Here is a 23551-nt window from a genome sequence, read left to right on the forward strand (position 1 = left end):
TCACCTGTAAAGGGTTAAGAAGCTAGGATAACCTCTCTGGCACCTGACCAAAATGACCAATGAGTAGACAAGATACTTTCAAAACTGGAGGGTGGGGGAGAGACAAAGGTTCTCTCTGTCTGTGTGATGCTTTTGCCGGGAACAGAAAAGGAATGGAGTCTTAGAACTTAGTGAGTAATCTAGCTAGATATGCGTTAGATTCTGTTTTGTTTAAATGACTGATAAAATAAGCTGTGCTGAATGGAATGTATATTCCTGTTTTTGTGTCTTTTTGTAACTTAAGGTTTTGCCTAGAGGGATTCTCTGTTTTGAATCTGATTACCCTGTAAGGTATTTACCATCCTGATTTTACTTTTTCTTCAATTAAAATTCTTCTTTTAAGAGCCTGATTTTTTTCATTGTTCTTAAGATCCAAGGGTTTGGGTCTGTGTTCACCTATGCAAATCGGTGAGGATTTTTATCAAGCCTTCCCCAGGAAAGGCGGTGTAGGGCTTGGGAGGATTTTGGGGGGAAAGACATTTCCAAGCGGGCTCTTTCCCTGTTATATATTTGTGAGACGCTTGGTGGTGGCAGCAATAAATTCCAAGGGCAAAAGGTAAAATAGTTTGTACCTTGGGGAAGTTTTAACCTAAGCTGGTAAAAATAAGCTTAGGGGGTTTTCATGCAGGTCCCCGCATCTGTACCCTAGAGTTCAGAGTGGGGAAGGAACCTTGACAAGAGCCAAATTCACCACTGAAATAGGCATATCTCTCTCAGCCACCACCACCACTGTCCCCAGTACACCCTTGTTTAGAAGGACTTTTTCCACAGCAGGAGTGGAAAGTCTGCAGTCACTTGCACTGCTTTGCATATGGGCTTGGAAGGAAGACCTCCGATTCTCCTCTCTCTCTAACCCCACCCCAAACTTCTGGGTCTGGATTCCCACACAGAACCCATGAAGGGGTTTGTGTGGTGTCTGGTGAAAGGTGCATGTGCCACAAGGGTTCCAGGTGAAGTGAAGCATGTTCCTCCTTTCCTACAATAAATGAATCTGTGACGTATGGAGGGTGATGGTTGTTTGTATTATGCCTAACATTCTTAAGGAGTTCTGGAGTCACTACTTAGGGTGGCCAGGTCGAAGTGAGAATCAGCCTTGGTCCTGCAGTTATTTATTTTATTTGCCTAAAATGGAGACTCTTGGGATTGTTGCATGGACTCTTGAGGACAACCCGCTGTTTGTGACAAAAGCCTTGGACATATGCTATCTTGATGGACAGGTTTTGTTTGTTTGTTTGTTTTGCTCTCTTGAACTTTTGTGAACCTTCTTTTCTGCTGACATGGATGTAGCAGTGGTTTTTAAAAGCTTTCTGTCCACACTCATGTTGCTTTTAACTTTTTAATTTTTTATTTAAAGCAAAGCTAAAATGGAAAGCGTTCAGTGCTTCTACTTTTCTAGTTCACTTCAGCTTTGCTGTGTGTGAAAAGCTGTTACATCCTGTGTCTGTGCCAACAGCTTAATTTGAAATGTAGCATTTTTGCTCTTTCTGTAGACTATGGAAGGGTGCAGCTGATGGCTGTTCACCTGTGGTGTGGAATTCCAAACTACCATGTAGAGTTTAGTTGTTCTTTCTCTTTTCAGAGCAAAGTACTCTTGAAATATGTATTAACTGTGATCATTATGATTACAAAGTACTAAACATGTTGGACAATATGCAGTATGACTTTTTTTTAACATGCAGGAACCTTTTCACAGGTTGCAGTTACTGAATGAAAAAATTCATTATTGAGTTAAAGGATGCATGTGTTCCTCTCCTCCAACTCCATCCTTGACTATTTAGCTAAATGTGTGTATATTATATGTGTGTTTGTACAGCACCTAGAACAATGGGATCCCAGACCATGACTGGGATTCCTAGGCACTATGGAAATATAAATAATAATAATATATAGTTCTTGCTACCATAATATCTGAGCAGCTTACAATCATTAATGGATTTCATCCTCACACCCCTGCCCTCCCTCTTCGTGTGAAATATCTCAGGTTGTGAACTGAGACAATGGGTAGATTACGTGATTTGACCCCAATCACACAGGAAATGTGGTTGAGCCAGGAATTGAACCCAGGTTTCCTGAATCCAACTCTAACAATACATCTATTAGACCATACTAGTTTCTGCCCTACCCACTCAGTGAACTTTTGAGTGACTTCTTACTGGTCAAAATGCCAGGGTCTTTATTTTCTTTCTCCTTTAACTCTTGGTGGCCTCGGACACCAGCGACCATTCCCCTACTTTTTGAAGTACTGTACTCCGTTGACTTTTGAGGCTCTTGCCTCTTACTGGTCATCTCCTACCCCTCCAATTTGCTTTCAAAATCTGTTTTGATGGTTTTTTTTCTTCACTCCCGCCTTTTGTTGATAGGCCTCTCCAAGAAGCTCTGTGCTTGTCCACCTGCTCTTCTCTCTCTACCTCCTATTTCTAAATGATCTTATCCATGAGGGTGGCTTCAAATAGCTTCAAATAGCATCACAGATCTAACTCTCTGCTAAAGACCTGTCTCCCTCTATCCAAACCCTAACTTCAACCTGTTTCTCTGATGACATCTCGTCATCATTTGGCAACTGAGCATTCCCTCTCCCCTTCTCCCTCGGTTTTCTGTTGCCATTGATAACATCACCATAGAGGCCTATAATCTGGGCATTATCTTTGAATCACTCAGGCCAGGTCCAATTCTTGCAGCTTCTACCTACTTGACTTTTCACAGATCTGGCCTTTTAGTTTTGGTATCCCATGCTTGGAATAAGGCTGGTGTACTTGGGGTGGGTGGGAATAGTTTGATCATATCATTAAAGACAGTATCATGCTCATATGCATAAGGGGGCAGAATTAATGTTGCATTGGCGACCATAAATCTGCCATTTCCTAATGCCAGATTAGGCATTGGGTGGGGGGTGTTTTGGTTGGTAACGTGCATTTTTGTAGGTAATTTCTTTTTAAGGAAAAGATACAAACAATTTCTAGTATCTACCCCTGTAGTAACCCTGCCATCATACATCAGCAGAATTTGAACTCTGAGTCAGAGAGTGCTACCAATTCAGATATAGGACTAACTACATTAGTTGCTACCAAGAGACTGCGATTGTCCCAGAAGGGGTGGAATGAGCTACTGGTGCCATGTGTTGGGTCTAGGGAGAGGGTTCACCTCTGATAGCTCCCATATGTTCCCAGTGCTGCTGCCACTGTTGCTTTGAAGGATACTTAAATCGTTCATTTGCATTCCTTGGGGGAAGTGGTGATTTTTTTAACAGACTAGCTCAAAGCCTTGGGCCCTATTGAATTTTGAAGACCTGCTGCAAACAACAGCTGTGTTAGAACTTCTCCAAAAATAGGCTGCAAGAATCCTTCATAATGAAGAGTGGTAGGCAGCCTAAATATAGGAGTTGCTCCCTCCCCCCGCAATAACATGCACATATATGTCCCTTGTTTCCACACAACAAATAGTACCCTTTCAGAGGGTATGTCAGTCGTACAGTTTGATGTGCAGCATGGAAGAAAGATTCCATTAGGTGGAAAGTTGTGAAAAATAACAAAAGTTTCTTAACCCTACCTAATTTCAGTACATTGTTCTTTGAATTTCATCCTGTTCTGAATAGTTTGTATTGCATAACATGGTGTTTGTACTTTGATAAAAGTTATTCCTGAAGTTGTTTGTAAGCAATGGGTTGCTATTTGGTACTCTTCTTATGTCAATAAACACATCTATTATTTTCTTCTTTAAATTACACTCATTAGTGGCACACTGATAGTCATTCAGCAGTCACGGAAGCCTCAAAGTACTTGTCTGAACATCACTTATTCTTCAGATTGCATGATTAACCAAATCCAGATCAACATAGAAACAGCATGCAATTTATATTTTCAGTGACTATATACTTGCTTCTTTTCCTTGTGCTTGCAGGACCATTGAGGTTTCTTTCCCAGACAGAATCTGTCACAGCTTTTGCAGGAGACACAGTTTTGTTAAAGTGTGAAGTAGTTGGAGAGCCTATGCCGATGGTACACTGGCAAAAAAACCTGGAGGACCTGATCCTGAGCCCGAGTGACACCCGAGTGGCTGTCTTGCCCTCTGGAGCTTTACAGATTAGCAGAATCCAAGCAGGAGACAGTGGGATCTATAGATGCCTTGGAAAAAATCCTGCTAGTTCAAGAACTGGAAATGAAGCAGAAGTCAGAGTTTTGACCGGTAAGAACCATATGCTTTTACATTGTCCTTATATGCTGCCCCAATTATAGTGGCTCAAAAGCTTGTCTTTCACCAACTGAAGTGGTCCAATAAAAGATATTACCTCACCCACCTTGTCACTCCTAATGGGGGCAGTTAAGTTTTCTTTCCAGTTGCTTCTATAGGTTTCCAAGTTCTTTATGTTGAAGAGCCTGGAGACCTTTAGAAGCTTCTGGGTGTGAAGGTGAGTAGCTGGCCTTATGTGACTAGCCAAATTTCCATAGGCCATGGTTTGAGAGCTGATGCAATTTTAGTTAAAGGTTTATGTTCCTGTATCTATATCCATATTCATTCCTGTATCCAAATCTCACTCTATGTACCTTTTGGCCTGCCAGGTTTTCCACCACTCCAATATTCTTCCATCTAGCTCCAGCTTCTTTATTTCTAGAAATATTATCATGAATATAATTGAGCAGCAGAAGATTGCTCTGCAGGATGATTCTGTGCAGAAATGCCTTGCCTTCTAGTGCTGTGTGTCTATAGGCAAACACCAGTGAAGTTCTACAAAGACATTAACCATCATATTTTTTTAGAATCTGCTGGGAAACGCCTTCCTGCTGGATGATCACAGGTATATGTGACTTCTAGTTAAGCCAAAGGGCACAGTGCAGGTCTCTCGGACTGCCGGAGTGAAATCCAGGCCCCACTGAAGCCACTTGGAGCATTGCCACTGAGTTTGGCAGAGCCAGGATTTTACTTCTGAACTATTAGAATGGATCTGTCCATGCGTGGATCTCTTATAGGGGCATGGCTCACAGAGTTCTGCTTATTCTCTGTTTTGGGGAGTGGTAGATGGCTCTGGAAACCATTGATTTGATGGGCAGAGCCAATGGGATTTGCAAAAAGAAAAGGACTACTTGTGGCACCTTAGAGACTAACCAATTTATTTGAGCATAAGCTTTTGTGAGCTACAGCTCAGAGCTCAGAGCTGTAGCTCACGAAAGCTTATGCTCAAATAAATTGGTTAGTCTCTAAGGTGCCACAAGTACTCCTTTTCTTTTTGCAAATACAGACTAACACAGCTGTTACTCTGAAACCTGTCAGAATGGGATTTGTGAGATTCAAACTTTCTCTGTATCTTAGATTCTGATGCCAGGGCAAAACCCGTGGGATAGACTGGGATTATAGCTCCCAAATCCAACTCCTCTGGATGCGTTACAGACTGCTTGCAGCTTGGGGGCAGACTCAAACCCATCATTTGCTGGTAGCAAGTTAATACCCCACCTCCTAAAGTTCCCTGCAGTTTTTTTCTGCATTCTCAGTGGTTGCAGCCCTCCCAGCTGCTGAGCTTTTCATAGGGAAATTCCAAACTCCATTTCAAATTCTTAGATAAACAATTCTCAATAATTTGCCATTTGAGGAATTGTATCCTCAGCTCTGCTTCCTCTTCTGAGGCATGGGCAGTCGCTGGTGCTCTGAAGGCTTCAGGGAGAGAGCTAGGCTGAAAGAGGTAAGAGGCAAAAGGTGTGGACTGTGGCCCCTCCCCTCTATTTCCTCCCCATGAGCGTCTTGCTGAAATATTGGGCCAATTCTGTGGGTAGATGCAGTCTCCCTCCCAACTCAGTCCAGGAGGGGTTACCTTGATACCCTTCCCCCTGGCAGGAAAGGAGGCAGGCAGGATTGGAAAAGAACAGACTCCAGAGAAAGTAGTTCCCCAGTCTCTGCCATGGGAGTGAAGTCAAAGTGGCAGCACCCCAGATGTGGTTGCACGTGGGCCCTGGCCATGCTTCACACTGTGGAGCACAGCCACCTCCTCCCCATCTGCTTCCCCATGAGTTGTGGATGGAGGGCACTGGGCACAGTATGGACACTGCAAATGGCAGTAAGGAGCCTTCATGTCCAGCTCCCTCCCCTTGCTGTGACCTCTGTAATCACCCCTCTGCCCCCTACTGATATACAAGGATTAGGCATCCAGGAGAGAACAAGACCTATCTGGCTCATGTGGATCCCATACAACAGAGGGTTGTGATTCTGGGGACTTGAGATCCAGAATCCCAGACCTCTATTTGGGACCCAGAAAGGGCCTATTTGGGAGAGGGACACAAATAGTTCCAGCCTCTTTTAGGACAGGGAAATGGCTCTGAAAATATTTCAAGTGGATTACAATCTCGGAACCCCATTTTATTTCGCCATCAAAAGCAGGATTATGGCGACAAGCTCCCATAAATAACTGAATAATAAAATCAGCCCTGTTTCCTCTGCTCCCCTCCCTGGAATGCAGCAGGGCAACTGATCCTCAGCACCTGGTTCCCTGTCTCATGAGAAGAGTGCAGCATGGTGGATCAATGCAGAAAAGAATAGGCCATAAACATACTGATTCTTCTAGGCATGCATGTATGTATGCCCCTCCCCACAAATAGAATTGTTCCTTCTTAGGGCAGGAAGGCCAGATTATCAGCATTAGATAATCAAATATTTACAATATATTTAAAATACTCTACACAGGGAAGAAGGAAATTTACTTACCTCTTTCTGAACAATTTTTCTGATCAGGGTTCTGTACAGAGAAAGCTGAAGCAAATACACAAAGTTATACGTTTCCTGGAATATGTTGGATTTAGGACAGACACAGACATATGATGCCTGGGAAGTCAATTATAGGCCTGAGCTGAGAATGAATACTATGAGATATAAGGTTTTATCTCAGAAGAATGTGCACAAATATGGAGATGGCCATAATGTAATACAAGTGGTATCACTGAGATGGAAATCCAGTTCATATTGGAGCCTAATGGGAATTCTAAACCATACACAGGTGTGATTCAATGATCCAGATTTTATATAATACCTGTTCAGTAATTCCAGATAACCCATCTACATCTCACTCTATTTCATCTGTTGGCAGAGATCTAGCTCTGCTATATATTCTCTGCTCTTACAACAGGTAATTTTGTGCCAGTATTTTAAAAGGGTAAACAGAGTGACCGGATAATTATAGACCTGTCAGTCTCACATAGATCCCAGGCAAGATAATGGAGTGGCTGATATGGACCCTGTTGAATAAAGGGGTAGTAATTAATGCCAATCAATATGGGATTTTGGAAAATAGATCCTCTCAAATTAAGTTGATTTCCTTTTTTTTTTAATTAGATAACCAGTTTGGCTGATAAAAGTTAATAGTGTTGATATAATATATTTAGACCTCTTTAAGGCATTTGACTTGGGTACTGTACAATATTTTGATTTAAAAAGTAGCATGATATAAAATTAACATGGCACACTTTAAACAGATTTAAAACTGGCTAACTGATAGGTCTCAAAATATAATTGTAAACAGGGAATCATCACTGAGCCAGTGTGTTTCTGGTGGGGCCCTGCAGCGATGTGTTCCTGGCCCTATGCTATTTACTATTTTTATCAAGGTCTGGAAGAAAACATAACATTATCCCAGATAAAATTAACAGATGACTTAAAAATTCGAACAGTGGTAAATAATGCAGAGGATAGGTACAGAGCAATCTGAAGTGAGTGGTTAGTGGAATGTAAGCAAACAATATGCTTTTTAATATATATCTACAAAGGAAGTAGACCCTACTTACAGGATGGGGGAATTCTATCCTGGGAAGCAGTGAGTCTGAAAAAGATTTGCAGATGGTAGTGCATAGGCAGCTGAACCTGAGCTCCCAGTGCAACAGTGCAGCCAAAAGGGCTAATTTAATCCTGGGATGCATAAACTGGGGAATCTCATGTAGGAGTAGAGAGGTTATTTTATCTCTGTGTTTGGCACTGGTGTGACTGCTGCTGGAATATTGTTCCCAGTTCTGATGCCCACAGTTCAAGAAGGGTGTTGATAAATTGGAGAAGGTTCAGAGAGGAGCCACAAGAATAGTTAAAAGATTAGAAAATGTGACTTATTGTGATGGACACAAAGAGTTAACCTTTTTATTCAATCTATTTCATTTAAGGGGTGATGTGATTCATGTCTATCAGTATCCAAATAGGGAGAAAATATTGGATAATGGGCCCTTCAGTCTAGCAGTGAAAGGTATGACATGATGCAATGGCTGGAAGTTAAAACTAGACAAATTTGGACTGGAAATAAGATTTACATTTTGAACAGTGAGGATAATTAACCATTGTAACAACTTATCCAGTGGCATAGTTTTAATTCAAGATTGGATGTTTTTCTAACAGTTATACTCTAGGAATTTTTTCAGGGACTGTGTGACACAGGAGGTCAGACTAGATAACCACAATGGCCCTTTCTGACTTTGGAATCTGAAACAGGTGATTGCAGAGAATCGGACTTTTTTAAAAAGTGATCTTTACAGTTCAGTTCAGGGAATGTATACCAGAAAGAGATTACAACATCCACTAATACATAGAGATTCATTGGGTCTCACAGCATTTGTATCTTTGATGTAGGGTGACTAGATACCAAGTGTGAAAAATCGGGACAGGGATTGGGGGGTAATAGGCACCTATATAAGAAAAAACCCTGAATATTGGGACTGCCCTATAAAATCAGGACATCTGGTCACCCTACTTCATGGATAACAGACCTGTTGTTGTTGTAGCAGTCAGTGTGTCCGATAGGATTTTCATAATAAGTAGGAAGAACATAATCAGCTCCACCCCAGAGAGATTCTCCTGCCTTGGGTGGAGCAAACTTGTGCACTGCCCAACAAGGTGTAAGGATCCGCAGGTTATAATCAGGGTTCATAGAATCATAGAAATCAGGGTTGGAAGGGACCTCAGGAGGTCATCTAGTCCAACCCCCTGCTCACAGCAGGACCAATCCCCAACTAAATCATCCCAGCCAGGGCTTTGTCAAGCCTGACCTTAAAAACCTCTAAGGAAGGAGATTCCACCACCTCCCTAGGTAACCCATTCCATTGCTTCATTGTTGCAGGGTCCTGAGCCACCAAGGAAGCAGCACCCAACAATTATTGGAGTGTTAGGCACTGCGGGAAATACTGTTGTTAGTCTCTAAGGTGCCACAAGTGCTCCTTTTCTTTTTGCCTGAAGAGGGTTAGGAACTGCAGGAAATACTGTCTGAAGAGGCCAGAGAGACAGAATCCTGCAGCCACCTGGTTAGTCCACACCAACTATTTAAATTAGGACATTGTCCCAAAGAGCTGTCCAAGCAGGAATGAAGACTCTTCCTTGCTACAGATCTCATCTTTGCCCTATCTCGCTCCTGACTTCTGCCATTGATCCCAGCTTGGCTTGACGTTAGTATTCATCTCCTGCCTCACCTTGGTCACCAGTCTTGACTCCTGCCTTTGACCCCAGCCCAGTGAAAAGTACCGGCCCAGCTGCTTCTGCTTCTGCTTCTGCCCCAGCCATTGTGCAAGGGGGAGACAAACAGCATCAAGATCTACATGGCACAAGTTGGAGTAACGGGGTGACTTCTGCACCCAGAAATATCTCACTCATCATAAGTAATTCGATGGGCTGGTGATCAACTCCTTTGCAATTAGAAACAGAAAATAAAGTGCCCTGGGGCCTTTCTTGTGTCAGGGCTCAGGATCTTAGGCAGTGAATGGCATCTTGCAAAGCTGGGCAAGGTCCCTGCTACATCTTCTCACCTTTTCCACTGCTCCACAGGACAATACAAAACATCAGAATGAGATACAGCTTATGCTTTTTTGGATGTAGAGACTATGATACTCAGGCTTGATTAGCTTGGCCCTGGATCTTCAGATGCCTGTCTTACAGAGCTCTGCTATTGCAGGACCAGTGAGGTTTAAAATGGATACTTGGATGAAGTGGTGATTACTCTCATGGAGCCCAACAGAGAAATCAACATATAGAACCTATTCTATTGGAGGGTGCAAAGTCCATGGTTTAACTACCATGTTAAGACAGTGAAACATATCCTTGTGTGACCCCAGCCCAGGAAGGCTTGGTTATGGGTATATAACAGCGTCCAAGCAAAAAGATCAAGTCTCTATGGTATAAAGTTCTTAGCATGTTCAAGAAAAGGAAGTTTTTTGTACAAATGCTAACATCAAATGCTTTCTCGATCATCAACCTTATTCCAGCCCCAGGGAATAGAACATGTCCTTGGAACCTCATTCTGCTCTTTACAGCATTACCTAGGTTAAACCCTTGCAGGAGCTGTTATGTTCTCTATTCAATGGAGTAGGCCTTTCAAGGGCTACAATTTTCATTCTGTTTTTTTTTTTATTTGAAGTTGGGAGCTTTCTCTAATGAGGCCCCGTATTGTACTTTTAATTCAGATAGGTGGTCCTCACAACTATCATAACATTTATTCCTTAAATAAATCCAAGAAATATTTCTTCTGTTCAGCATTGAAGTCCAGTCTTTAGGAGCACACTGAAATCTCAGGGCAGAGTAGTAGTTTCTCCTGTATTGAGATCTGCTAGATGGCCATTTGTTCACCAAATTCTGAAAATTGGTCATCCAGTCTTAGCCAGAGTCATTTTTTTAATCTTTTGGCAGAGTTTTTCTCCATGCATGGTATCCATATTTAAAGAATAATTTTGCTTCCCACTCTTGAAGCACATTGGCACAAAAAATAATTTTAATGGTCCCAAGAATAGGAAAACTTATCCATACTTATCTGAAAATTGCCTTTTTTTCAGGTAATAAGGTCTACAGATCCAGCCCATCCTGGAGATTAGTGGATTATGCAGATTAGAGATGAAAACTGGCATTGAAAGATTAGGGTTAGTTGTCCTTTGGTGGAATTTACCATCTTCTGCAGTAGGAGAAATTGTTGTGGTTTTCCTCAAAGCATATTTAACAAAATCTGTAACTTAAGAAAGTGTATTTGAATTATCCTGATTATGGAAACTTTCTCAACTGGAGGATACTTCGGGGGCAGGGCATTCCCCTGCTGCCAGTTACTGACAGGTCTGGCTGGCCCCAAGCTGCAAGCAGGTGGAAGTTCCCGTTGTAATGGATCTATAGACCTTATTGCTTAAAGAAAGGGAAATTTTAGTTAAGCATGGATAAATACTCTTATTCTTTTGCTTTGAAAGTGGGGATGGGGAGGAAAACAAAACTTGACACATTTAATCCATTTATCCACCAAAGAGCACAAATTTGTTTAGACCATTAAACCTATAACTGAAATTATTCTTGTGACATGATCAGTAATGCTGTAAATAAACGAGACACTACCAAACAAAAATAGGTAGAAGCAAGGTGTGTTCCTCCAAAATCAGAATGGGGGGAAAAAAGTAAAAAGAAGAAACATTTTGTAGGGAAATGTCTTCCTTTAGTCTTCTAAGAGAGCACTTAAAAACTTGATGAGAGAGCGTCTCAGTCAAATTCAGCCTGTAGATATGTGCTTCCAGCCCTCATTGAATTTCAGTGCAGGCACAACTCGGAGAGCAGTATCTGGCCATAGAAAGATAGGTCTTGACAGCATTCCTTTACACTGAGAAGTCTTTTGAATTCCACCTTCGAAAACAACATTCCTGATTTAGTTGGTTTTTGGTCCTGCTTTGAGCAGGGGGTTGGACTAGATGACCTCCTGAGGTCCCTTCCAACCCTGATATTCTATGATTCTATGATCCTCACTAGCAATATGGGAAATGGATAGTTTGGATAAAATGCAAGCTGTCTCAGACCATCATCCAGAACCCAAACTAAAGTCAAATCTTTTCTGATGTCCGGAAAAATTCAGTTTACTTTGAGCTCTTGCACTTCCTTATTCCATGTGGGACCGGAAGCAGTAGTGCCGAAATCCTGGGAAAATGGGTATTCTCTTGGAATTTCCAACCTCACTGAAGCTAAAGAGAAGTGGAAATTTCATAAGAAATCCCGTTCTCAGTATTTTCAGCACTGGGTCAACATGGCTGAATTTGGGATAAACGTCAATAAATTCAGTGATGTGTTGCCCAGGATTTAACAAGGGGGATCCTGTAAATATCCCTCTGAGCCTATGGTAAATCCCATGTACCTGATGTGTGTATGATGGCAGAGAGGAGAGCTGAGAGACTGGAGAATCTATTCATTTATTTTCCCATTTAAACACAAAATATGCTGCCATTACCATCACCAAAGACAGAGACACCAAGTTCAACTCTTATAATATCAAATAGATAAGGGTGTCTGGGAGTGTCCTCCCATGAGAATATTTTTGGTAATACCTGCCAGTTGGTGCAATCTGGTTTATTCCAAAGGCAAAACATTTTCTCTTGCAATGTACTATTATGAGCGCCTGGGGTAAGTCATCTCTGGCAGGGATGGGATGGTGTAGTAGTAGCCAACCTTGCCTTCAGCTTGGTGGCAGAATTTCAACAAGAGAGCCACTAGCCTCTGCTGTCAAACTCCAGCACATCACTGGATAAACTTGGGATGAGCTTTGGAACTACTGGATGCTTATCTGAGCAAAGGCTTTTAACCAAGATCTAACACCCTTTCATTGTTTCACTTCTTCCTTTGTTTTACGAATAGCCAACACACATTTTCCCCCAAAGAATGCTTATTCCCGATGCACAGACCTAACCTTTAATTAAAATGCACCCCTTTTCTTCAGGTTCCAGAAACATAACCTCAACCAGACACTTTGGACAGATACTACAAGACTTCGGAAAACAAGAGAGACACTCATATCACCACATACACTCCGCTAATCAATATAGAGAAAAGAATCTTCTTGTACACAGAAAAGAATCTATGGTACAAAATCATTCCCAAACTCATCCCTGATGTAAATTGATTGGTCCAGTTGGTTTCTGGAGAAGCCTGTACCCTGCTGAAGTGCAATGACTTTTTTCCCCCCAATGCATAAGTTGTGCAGTTCATTGTCTGAAAGCATTAATTTTCCTTTTGTAAATAATAACCCTGCATTGTCCTTAGGGACAGATAACATTGATGGGTATAGTGTTACCTATTCTGGAGTCTTCTCTTTTGTCTCACACAGTTTACCTCTGCTGAATTACAATGCAGAATTTGCCTCCCTCTTCTCCCCCCCTCAAAAATCACACACAATGTGCTGTACCAAGGATGAAGAAAAACTTGCAACCTGTTCTTATTTAATGAAAAATAGAGTTAATTTGCCTTTGAGTGATCAGCTCCATGTTCACACTTGTACTTATGGGGGGGGGGGTGAGAGGGAGGAGGGCAAATGCAGCATAGACGTAAGGGCGATATGAGAGAGATTTTTTTTTTAGAGTTGCTGTTCCTATTGAAGTAATAAGACACACTCTGAATTGCATGAAGGGCTAAGATATACTTTGATGGTTGTTAAGTAACTTCTACATTAAAAGACCAGAGATTAGAACTTCACATCTGCTTAAGCACCACTTAACCCTACAGCACTGGGAGAAGGTGTTCTCATAAAAGTGGAATTACTGTCCCAGTTGAACAAAAGTCATCGCTATTAGGCTAAATTGATCCCCTGGGGTGCTACAGGAATCTGTTCTTGGCCCAGTTCTATTCAATATGTTTATCAATGATCTGGAAGAAAATATAAAATCAGTGTTGGTAAAGTTTGCAAATGACACAAAAATTGGTGCAGTGGTAAATAATGATGACGAGTGGTCTTGGCTCACTTGAACAACATGCATTTAAATACAGCTAAATAGAACTAGGAGCCAAGAAATAGGACGAGGGACTTAAAAAAAAAAAGACTCAGAGAAAGACTGAAGATAAGGGAGATGCCAGCATCAGCCCAAACAACATACTGATACAGAAATTATTGCTTTAGACTTTTTTTCAATGCTATATTTAGCACTCCTATCATCGGAGCATTCATTTATTTTGTAATGGAACAGTTAGGTCAACTCAACTGAATGATTCTCAGCAGACTGTCTCTATATTGCTCTTCATCTCAATACAATGTTAGAAAGGAATTTTTCACTGTCCTCTGCCTCCCAAGCGTGTTGGGCTTTGTGAAGTTTGCAAATACAAAAAAATCTTATTTTTTACGGCCTGGTCCAATTGCCAAACTCTTTTCTTCACTACACACGAGGGATTTTGCACTTTTTTTTTTACTTAAGTTGTCATTAATGATGTGTTTGAAATATACTGTGTGTAAATATTTAATGTTAACTCCAGTGTAGCCGAGGCTTACAATTTGATCACCAGGTTTGCAATATTTGGTGTTTTACTTAAATCCCCAGCTTCTGGATTCAAGTAATTGTTAGTTTATGTGAGAGGAAGCAGTGAGATTCTAGCCTTCATGGTTGAGGAGTCTAAGTGTACCTCACTGGCTCAGAAACCAGACGACAAATAAAAAGAACCCAATATTTATTATTTGACTTAAAATCATCAGATTATTTTTTTTAATCTAATGATTTGGGGGCCTCGCTATAACGAAGTGGGAATTTTCTGTAATATTTTGACACCTATCTGTGCCTCAGTTTCCCTCAATTTTTGCAAGGCTACGATGGGGGGTGGGTAAGAGAGATTGTTTTGCTCTCAGGGTAGGCAAGAGACACAGGTATGAATATCACCTTGCTGTCTGAGCCTGAATGGGTCATTGAAAAAAGACTGGCTGAGGCCAACCCCATAGCAACAGAGAATCTGAGACAAAAATGACAAATCCAGTCACCAGGACATTGATGCCAAGCAACCATAGAGAGATGTATTTCCCCACCTCTTAGCAGGAAAGCTGAGCAACATCCCCCAGCTTGAGAACAAAGGACAGAGATGTGAGGTGGGGAGGATAAGAGTTGGCTGCTGGAAGGAGTCAGGGCTCTCACCTGGGATTTGATGAAGTAGGTCAGATGGAGAGAGAGACAAACATCCTGAACATGGGGGTTCACTACAGCTTGGCAGGGCTCTGGACTAACCAGAATGGTTTATGTGCTTTAACCTTCAGTTCTCTATGCTAACCTCAGGACTTCCTATGCTGTGTTCCAATTGACTAATAAATCCTACTATGTTGACAATGCTATTTGAGAGTCATTGAAAAGGCTTGGTGAGGTGCATTAATCCCTGATGAGTGTACAAGTCTCTACGAGGAGCCTGTCTCATTTGGACTTGCTGGGCAATGCTCAAGGTGTGAGGCAGGGGTGCTAAAGCCCCAGAGTTTCAATCAAGAAGGTGGCGAGGCCATCTGTCGTACCCTGGGGGAAGTGAGAGACCCCTTGGGTGGGGGGCGCGTCTAGTACACTGAAAAAGTTCCTCCAAGAGACTGTTCCAAAACTAGGGCCTGTTACTGATCCTGTGGATTTGTGACCCTAGCACATAATTTTTAAACTCTGTGTTTGAGGTCATGTAATTTGTACTGTAATTTGTCAGTCATGGCACTCCTTAGTAAGTACACAGAAATACTGCAAGTATTGTAGTATTACTTAGAGTAATAAAATAACATGTCAACAGTTCAATGGAGAACTGTGATTTTAGTTCATGGAGAAAAAATGAAAGACCCAATAAAATAAAATTCTTGACCCTAAACATTTTATTCACATTTGGTTATACCTTAAGCAGGAAACAGAATACAAAGAGTGAAGAGGAATTCTGCTCTGTGTGTACACTCTGTGTACAATGTACTGTATAGCACATAATGATGAGTATATTGGCAATGTATACTATGGTGAATAGTCATAGAATATTAGGGTTGGAAGAGACCTCAGGAGATCATCTAGTCCAATCCTCTGCTCAAAGCAGGACCAACACCAACTAAATCATCGCAGCCAAGGCTTTGTCAAGCCGGGCCTTTAAAACCTGTAAGGATGGAGATTCCATCACCTCCCTAGGTAACCCATTCCAGTGCGTCACCACTCTCCTAGTGAAACAGTGTTTCCTAATAGACAACCTAGACCTCCCCCACAGCAACTTGAGACCACTGCTCCTTGTTCTATCATCTGCAACCACTGAGAACAGCCTAGCTCCATTGTCTTTGGAACCACCCTTCAGGTAATTGAAGGCTTCTATCAAATCCCCCATCACTCTTGTCTTCTCAAGACTAAATAACCCCAGTTCCCTCAGCCTCTCCTCATAACAATGCGGTATAAGAACTTGAAAGGGCAGGTTTGCACATATTTGAATGCTCAAGAATGCCGAGAACTGTTGAAGAGAAGCTTCTTGAATAAAGAGCGGCAAAGTTGCAATGTGCAGAGTGATAATTCAGTACCTCACACAGGTTTTGTGAAGCTTAACGTGTGTTTTTAACATGCTAGACAAGTGAGAAGTGTTTTAAGGCCAATAAGTGGAAAAAGTGGGAATAGAATTCTGGAGTTATTGCTCATTCTTTAGGCCATATGGGTGAGGTGGTTAGGGGGTGGTATTAGATTTCAAAAATACCTATGTTCTTCTCATAAGTCATGATTTTGCTCAAATTTTCTAGGAAAATTCACCTTTATGGAAGAGGCCAAACAGGGATAATTTCAACCCAAAAGCTGATTGTTTCAGAAAGGTTTAAGTGTGTGTGAAAATGGGATTATAATGATCATAGATACTGTTTTCAACCTTAACAGGTGTCTGACAGTGACTACTTTACTTATGTGCCTTGTTTTGGGACCTAATCCCCAACTCACATACTCAATAAGCAACTTTTACTCATACGAGTAAGCCAAGATCAATGGGGTTTCTCATCTGAGTGCAGAGTACAGGATCCTCATCAGGGTGCTGGTATGTTGGGTTTTTTTAGTGTTGCTAGTAGAAAATTTGACTAAACACTTTAATTATAAAAAAATAAAATCAGGATTTTGACTTCACTGAAGAATCATATAGGAGAGGCTGTCTGTTATCCCAGGGGGAGACAGGCTTTCTTGCTATTTAGCCATAGGGGGATTGAAATTTATGGAAGCACAACACAGAACTATAAATCCATATCATTAGCATGATGTAGTTTCATTTTTTTCCAGTATGAAAGTCTCTTTTATGTGGCATACCCATTAATTATATAAAGGTTTTGTATTTCCAAGCTAGCTTTACGCTAAGCGTTAACAAAACAGTATCCTTAATTTCAGTCCTGGCTGTAAATAACCATCCACTCATAAATGTATATTTTTCCAGATATGGTATACAATTTTATAGGTAGTCTGTGATACTTAGAGAATATAATGGGATGCTGTTCTGAATAGGCCAACCCATTGGCTATACAACATATAACATACTAATATCACTGTGTATAGCATATATGTAGATGGATGGGGAAATAAATACAGATATAGGCATATATACCTAGTCGTGTCACTTTTTGCATAGAACTGGTATAAGTCAAATAACAGGAGTAAGAGAGCTGTAAGTGCAATAACAAATAGCTACCAAGAAACTTCTGACTTTTCCTTGTCTGCTCAAAACTCCTTGGCTTGTTGCCAGATTAGGGTTTTTCCTGTGATTAGTTTGGGTAGGATTGAGTTTTGTGTTTAAGATATTCGATGCACGGACTTAGGTCAGAAGAAGGGCAATAATAGTATCATGTAATTTGCCTCTGAATGTATTTGAAATACAATTTGTTATTTGAAGACCTATTGTACAGGATGATCTTCATGAGATCTAACTAGATTGAGGATGATCTAACTAGATTGAAGATTGTCAATAAGTGGGGAATAGATTAGTTTACAAATTTGGGGATAGAGACAAGAGTGGACTATTTCCTTTCACTTTAAATCAATTTGGCACAATATGCATGGAAAGCAGTCAAAAAGAATACCTGCCGTAGCCTTGGAGTGGCCTTTACTTTCCAATGGCAAAGCTATTTTACACCACATCATGGCACTACATATTTAATAATGAAAACTGTTGGGTGCTAAATGATGAAAGATATTTCTTCTGTCATAGGAGAGTTGAAAAATTAGAAATACTGGGTTAGATGCTGAGAATTGCACAGCTGAGGCATGTAAAGAGGTGTGAAAAGGTTGCATAAAGCTCATCTTCACTCTTCTCCAATCCTGGACCTGCTGTGTGTTGTACAGCTGGGATCTTCTGGGTATAAAGAAGCCCATACACCTTTGTTTGTCATACATCCACTGAAGGTGGAGGGAGGAGGAGTGGCACAGGAGCTGCTACGTCAGCTGTTCAAGACTCATAGCCACTTGTGCCAGATTCGGGGCTAGGTTTTGTCAGTGTTGCAGCACACAGGGTTTACCTGCAACATGTAATGGGGGCCAGTAGTTGTCCAATAATTGTCCAGAATTAGGCAGGATTGCCAGATGTTTAGAAGAGGGGACTGTGTGTAAGGGTTCCTGAGGATGTCCTCTCCCTCCTGTTATGGACTCTTTATTCTGAAGTGTAAAGGGACCAGAAAAACCCAGGGTCCAGCTGGAGAGAATTCTCCCTGTGCAGGAATTGAGTAAGGCAGCAATAGGCAGTTTTAGAAGGCTCCCTACACAAGTCCTGTTGTAAGGGCAGGGCCAGGGATTGGAGGGGCGAAGTCATAGTGGACGCAGCTATAACTACGGAAGGTGCAACAGAAAACAACTGTGAGCCAGATCAGCTGGATGAAAGAATTTAAATAGAAAAATGCAAGTGATAATTGGGAACAGTTTAAATATATTTTACTAGATGCCCCTGTCATAAATATAAAGGGAAGGGTAAACCCCTTTAAAATCCCTCCTGGCCAGAGGAAATCTCCTCTCACCTGTAAAGGGTTAAGAAGCTAAAGGTAACCTCGCTGGCACCTGACCAAAATGACCAATGAGGAGACAAGATACTTTCAAAAGCTGGGAGGAGGGAGAGAGAAACAAAGGGTATGTGTGTCTGTCTATATTTTGTCTTTGCCGGGGATAGACCGGGAATGAAGCCTTAGAACTTTTAGTAAGTAATCTAGCTAGGTACGTGTTAGATTATGATTTCTTTAAATGGCTGAGAAAAGAATTGTGCTGAATAGAATAACTATTTCTGTCTGTGTATCTTTTTTGTAACTTAAGGTTTTTGCCTAGAGGGGTTCTCTATGTTTTGAATCTAATTACCCTGTAAGGTATCTACCATCCTGACTTTACAGGGGGGATTTTTTTTTATTTCTATTTACTTCTATTTCTATTAAAAGTCTTTTTGTAAGAAAACTGAATGCTTTTTCATTGTTCTCAGATCCAAGGGTTTGGGTCTGTGGTCACCTATGCAAATTGGTGAGGCTTTTTATCCAACATTTCCCTGGAAAGGGGGGGTGCAAGTGTTGGGAGGATTGTTCATTGTTCTTAAGATCCAAGGGTCTGGGTCTGTAGTCACCTAGGCAAATTGGTGAGGCTTTTTACCAAACCTTGTCCAGGAAGTGGGGTGCAAGGTTTTGGGAAGTATTTTGGGGGGAAAGACGTGTCCAAACAGCTCTTCCCCAGTAACCAGTATTTGTTTGGTGGTGGTAGCGGCCAATCCAAGGACAAAAGGGTGGAATATTTTGTACCTTGGGGAAGTTTTGACCTAAGCTGGTAAAGATAAGCTTAGGAGGTTTTTCATGCAGGTCCCCACATCTGTACCCTAGAGTTCAGAGTGGGGGAGGAAACTTGACAGCCCCAAAAGCCAAAATTGAGAGAGATTACATTAGTTAGAAAACAAGGCTGGCTGGGTTGGGAAGTGTGTGTGTATTTGATATATATATTGAATTTAAAAAAAGGGAAATTTTATAGTGATTGATATAAATTAGATGCTAGGAATTGCAGAAAAATGATAAGAGAAGCATAAGACAAAACTGGTGGCCAGAAGAGTTAAGGAGAATGATTGTTTCAAGTATATTAGGAACAAAAGGGGTCCCAACAACAGTATTTTTCCATTGCTACATAAAAATAGCACATTTGTCATATTAATACAGAGAAGGCAGAAGTGTTCAACAAATATTTCTGTTCCATATTTGGGAAAAAAGACAGATAATGTATTCATATCATATGATGGTGATGAAATACTTTCCATTCCAACAGTAACTCAGGAGGATGTTAAAAAATTAGACTTTTTAAAAGCAACAGGTCCAGATAAAACGTGCATCTGTCAATTTTAAGAGATGGCCAAGGAGCTCTCTGGACTGTTGTTGATGATTTTCAATAAATCATGGAACACTGGGGAAGTTCCAGAAAACTGGAAGAAAGCTAATGTTGTGTCAGTATTTTAAAAAGATAGAGGATTAGGTGGGTAATTATAGACCGTCAGCTTGACACTGATCCTTAGAAAAATAAGAAACAGTTGATAGAGGGGTCAATCAACAATTAAATGAGGATAATATTATTAATGCCAATCAACATGGATTTATAGAAGACAGAACTTATCAAACTAACTTTATCTTTTTGATGTGATTACTTTGCTTGATCAAGATAATAGTGTTCATGTAATATACTGAGTTTTCTGTAAGCCGTTTGATTTGGTACCACATGACATTTGGATTAATAAACTGGAACAATACAAAATCAATATGGCACACATTAAATGGATTAAGAAACTGGCTAACTGATAGGTCTCAAAATGTAATTGTAAATGGCGAATCATCACTGAGCAGAGGTGTTTCTAGTGGAGTCCAGCAGGGATGGGTTTTTGGCCCTGTGCTGTTTAACATTTTGTATTAATGGAAGATAACATAAAATCATTACTGATAAAGTTTCCAGATGACCCAAAGATTGGGGAAGTGGAGTGGTACATAATGGAGAGGACAGGTCAGTAATACAGAGTGATCTGGGTTGTTTGGTAAGGTGTGCGTGAGCAAACAATACATATTTCAATATGGCCAAATGTAGAGTCATACATCTAGGAAGAAAGAATGCAGGCTAGTCTTGCAGGATGGGAAGCAGTGACTGTGAACAAAACTTGGGGGTAATGGTAATCATGAGCTTCCAATGTGGCCCTGTGGCCAAAAGAGCTAATGCAATCTCTGAATGTATAAACAGAGCAATATTGAGAGGGGTTAAAGGAATTATGCAGGGTTACATTCATATTTTCTTGACTGCATGAATTCATAATTTATTAAGGATATGGACTAATTTAGCTATATTACAGTTCCTCATTCTGTAACATTTTGCCACTGACAATTAAATCGCAGCGGAAGAAGCTTTTCCAAAGCAACTGTTTTCTTGACAAAATTCTGATATATTTAATTTAAAAAAACCCCCAAACTCTCCCCCTAAATAGCTAAAAGTAATAACCCCAATAATAAGTTGTTCATTATTTCAAAGGCTTGTAAATATTTTTATTCCCATCACAGGTCAGGAAAACCGAAGGTTCAAGGTCACACAGCAAGGCAGCCGCAAAGCTGACTCCTAATCCCATAGTCCAACCATTAGTTGACACTGCCTCTCTTGCAGACTGTAAAAGTATTTTGCAAATACTGTAGCAAGAAGAATGCCTTGATGGGTGTCCGTACGAATGTTATGATCTTTTTACCTCTTTATTGCTTATCCGCATAGGCTCATATGACATCCTATAGCTCTGCTAAGCCAGGCCTGAATTTCCTTCGGGGTGGAGGGAAGCAAAATCCCAAACACGTTCGTACATTGTGGTTATACACTTTAATGCAGTCTGTATATTGACAGATCAGTATCATTTTAATGACAGATTTCTCTATCGTTGTTCACACATAACCTTTGCTTTTTTGGTAGGATTAACTATGCAGCCTCTAGGCGTGATGGTAAGATCAGGTCAGGGAATTGGTTTGTCCTTGTCTCTGTGACAGGAGAGAGCAAAATTGCGTTTTAGTAAGTCTGAATCTTATCTCTTCTAATCAAATTTAGAAATGTGACTATGAGCACTTACAGACATTAATGTCATATTAAAGGAATCTGTTCTGCAGTTTGCAATAGAAAAACTGCTGCAATAATAAAATAACATTGTACTGGCCTGATATACATTATTAGCAAATATGTTCAGCAAAATTCATATATATGATAGTTTTCTTTCAGCTGAACAACTCTTACTAATGGACTGTAGTGCAAAAGTAATTTAGTAGAATGAGAAACTGTGTATTGCAGGCCAGCAAAATAGGTCATTGTATGGAACCAGTTCCCATTTTCATAGTAATGTACAGCATAGCTCAAATGCAGTAGTGACAGTCTCTATCTCCGGCCAGGCACTCTCCATTTCTGTAACACTGAATGAGCCAAATTCCCTGCAAATTCCTTTGTTGTTCCTACTTGGGGAGGCTTACGGGGTGAGATATTAAACAGAATTTGAATTATTCTTGCCTAATTCCATTTGATATGAGATTAAATGCATCACAACCCTTATTAATAAGATACGATACAGACCTACAACATACCCCTGGTTTGATTAAAGGAATAATCAGTAAATGATGATTAATAATAATAACAATAAATTATGATGAGGGCACTACCCTGGGAGTGGGGAGACCAGAGTTTAATTCCCTGCTCTGCCACAGACTTCCCGATTGACTTAGGATAAGTCACTGAATCTGTCTGGGTCTCAGTTCCTCATCTGTGAAATGGGGATAAAAGTACTTCCTAAATTAATTCTTTGTATCCATCTCCAATGTAGATGATGTGAGGGAGATTCCCATACACGAGCCATTCTTTTTAGGTGACAAATCTGAGGAACTGTCCCAGTCTGAGGTGTCAATAGAGGAGATTTTGGAAGAAATTGATAAATTAAGCAGTAATAAGTCAGCAGGACCAGATGGTATTCACCTGAGAGTTCCGAAGGAACTGATATATGAAATTGAAGAACTACTAACTGTGGTATGTAACTTATCACTTCAATCAGCTTCTGTACCAGCTGACTGAACAGTAGCTAATATGATGCCAATTTTAAAAAAAAGCTCCAGATGTGATCCTGGCAATTACATGCCAGTAAGCCTATCTTCAGTACTAGACAAATTGATGAAAAACTATATGAAAGAATAGAATTACCAGGTACATAGATGAACACAATGTGTTGGGGGAGAGTCCACATGGCCTTTCTAAAGGGAAATCATGCCTCACCAATCTAGTACGTTTCTTTGAGGGGGTCAACAAGCGTGTGGACAAGAATGATCCAGTGGATATAGTGTACTTGGACTTTTCAGAAAGCTTTTGACAAGGTCCCTCACCAAAGGCTCTTAAGCAAAGTAAACTGTCATGGGATAAGAGGGAAGGTCCTCTCATGGATCAATAACTGGTTAAAAGACAGGAAACAAAGGATAGGAATAAATGGTCAGTTTTCAGAATGGAGAGAGGTAAATAGTAGTGTCCTCCAGGGATCCGTAATAGGACCAGTGATATTCAACATATTCATAAATGATCTGGAAAAAGGGGTCAACAATGAGATGGCAAAATTTACAGACGATACAAAATTACTCAGCGTAGCTAAGTCCAAAGCAGACTGCAAGGAATTATAAAGGGATTTTACAAAACTGAGTGACTGAACAACAAAATGGCAGATGAAATTCAGTGTTGATAAATGCAGAATAATGCACATTTGAATACATAATCGAAGCTATACATTCAAAATGATGGGGTTCTAAATTAGCCATTACCAATCAAGAAAGAGATTTTGGAGTCATTGTGAATAGTTC

The 23551-nt window shown here is 40.6% G+C and overlaps 1 protein-coding gene across 1 annotated transcript in view; it reads left to right on the top strand.

Annotated features, from left to right (window-relative positions):
• DCC (DCC netrin 1 receptor) overlaps positions 1–23551 on the top strand; it is a 954381-nt gene that overhangs the window by 409268 nt on the left and 521562 nt on the right. Inside the window, exon 3 of the mRNA XM_074952368.1 lies at positions 3937–4221. Coding sequence (XP_074808469.1) covers positions 3937–4221 — 285 coding nt within the window. The remainder of the gene's footprint in view (positions 1–3936; positions 4222–23551) is intronic.

This window comes from Natator depressus, chromosome 5 (genome assembly GCF_965152275.1).
Source record: "Natator depressus isolate rNatDep1 chromosome 5, rNatDep2.hap1, whole genome shotgun sequence".
Taxonomy (NCBI): domain Eukaryota; kingdom Metazoa; phylum Chordata; order Testudines; family Cheloniidae; genus Natator; species Natator depressus.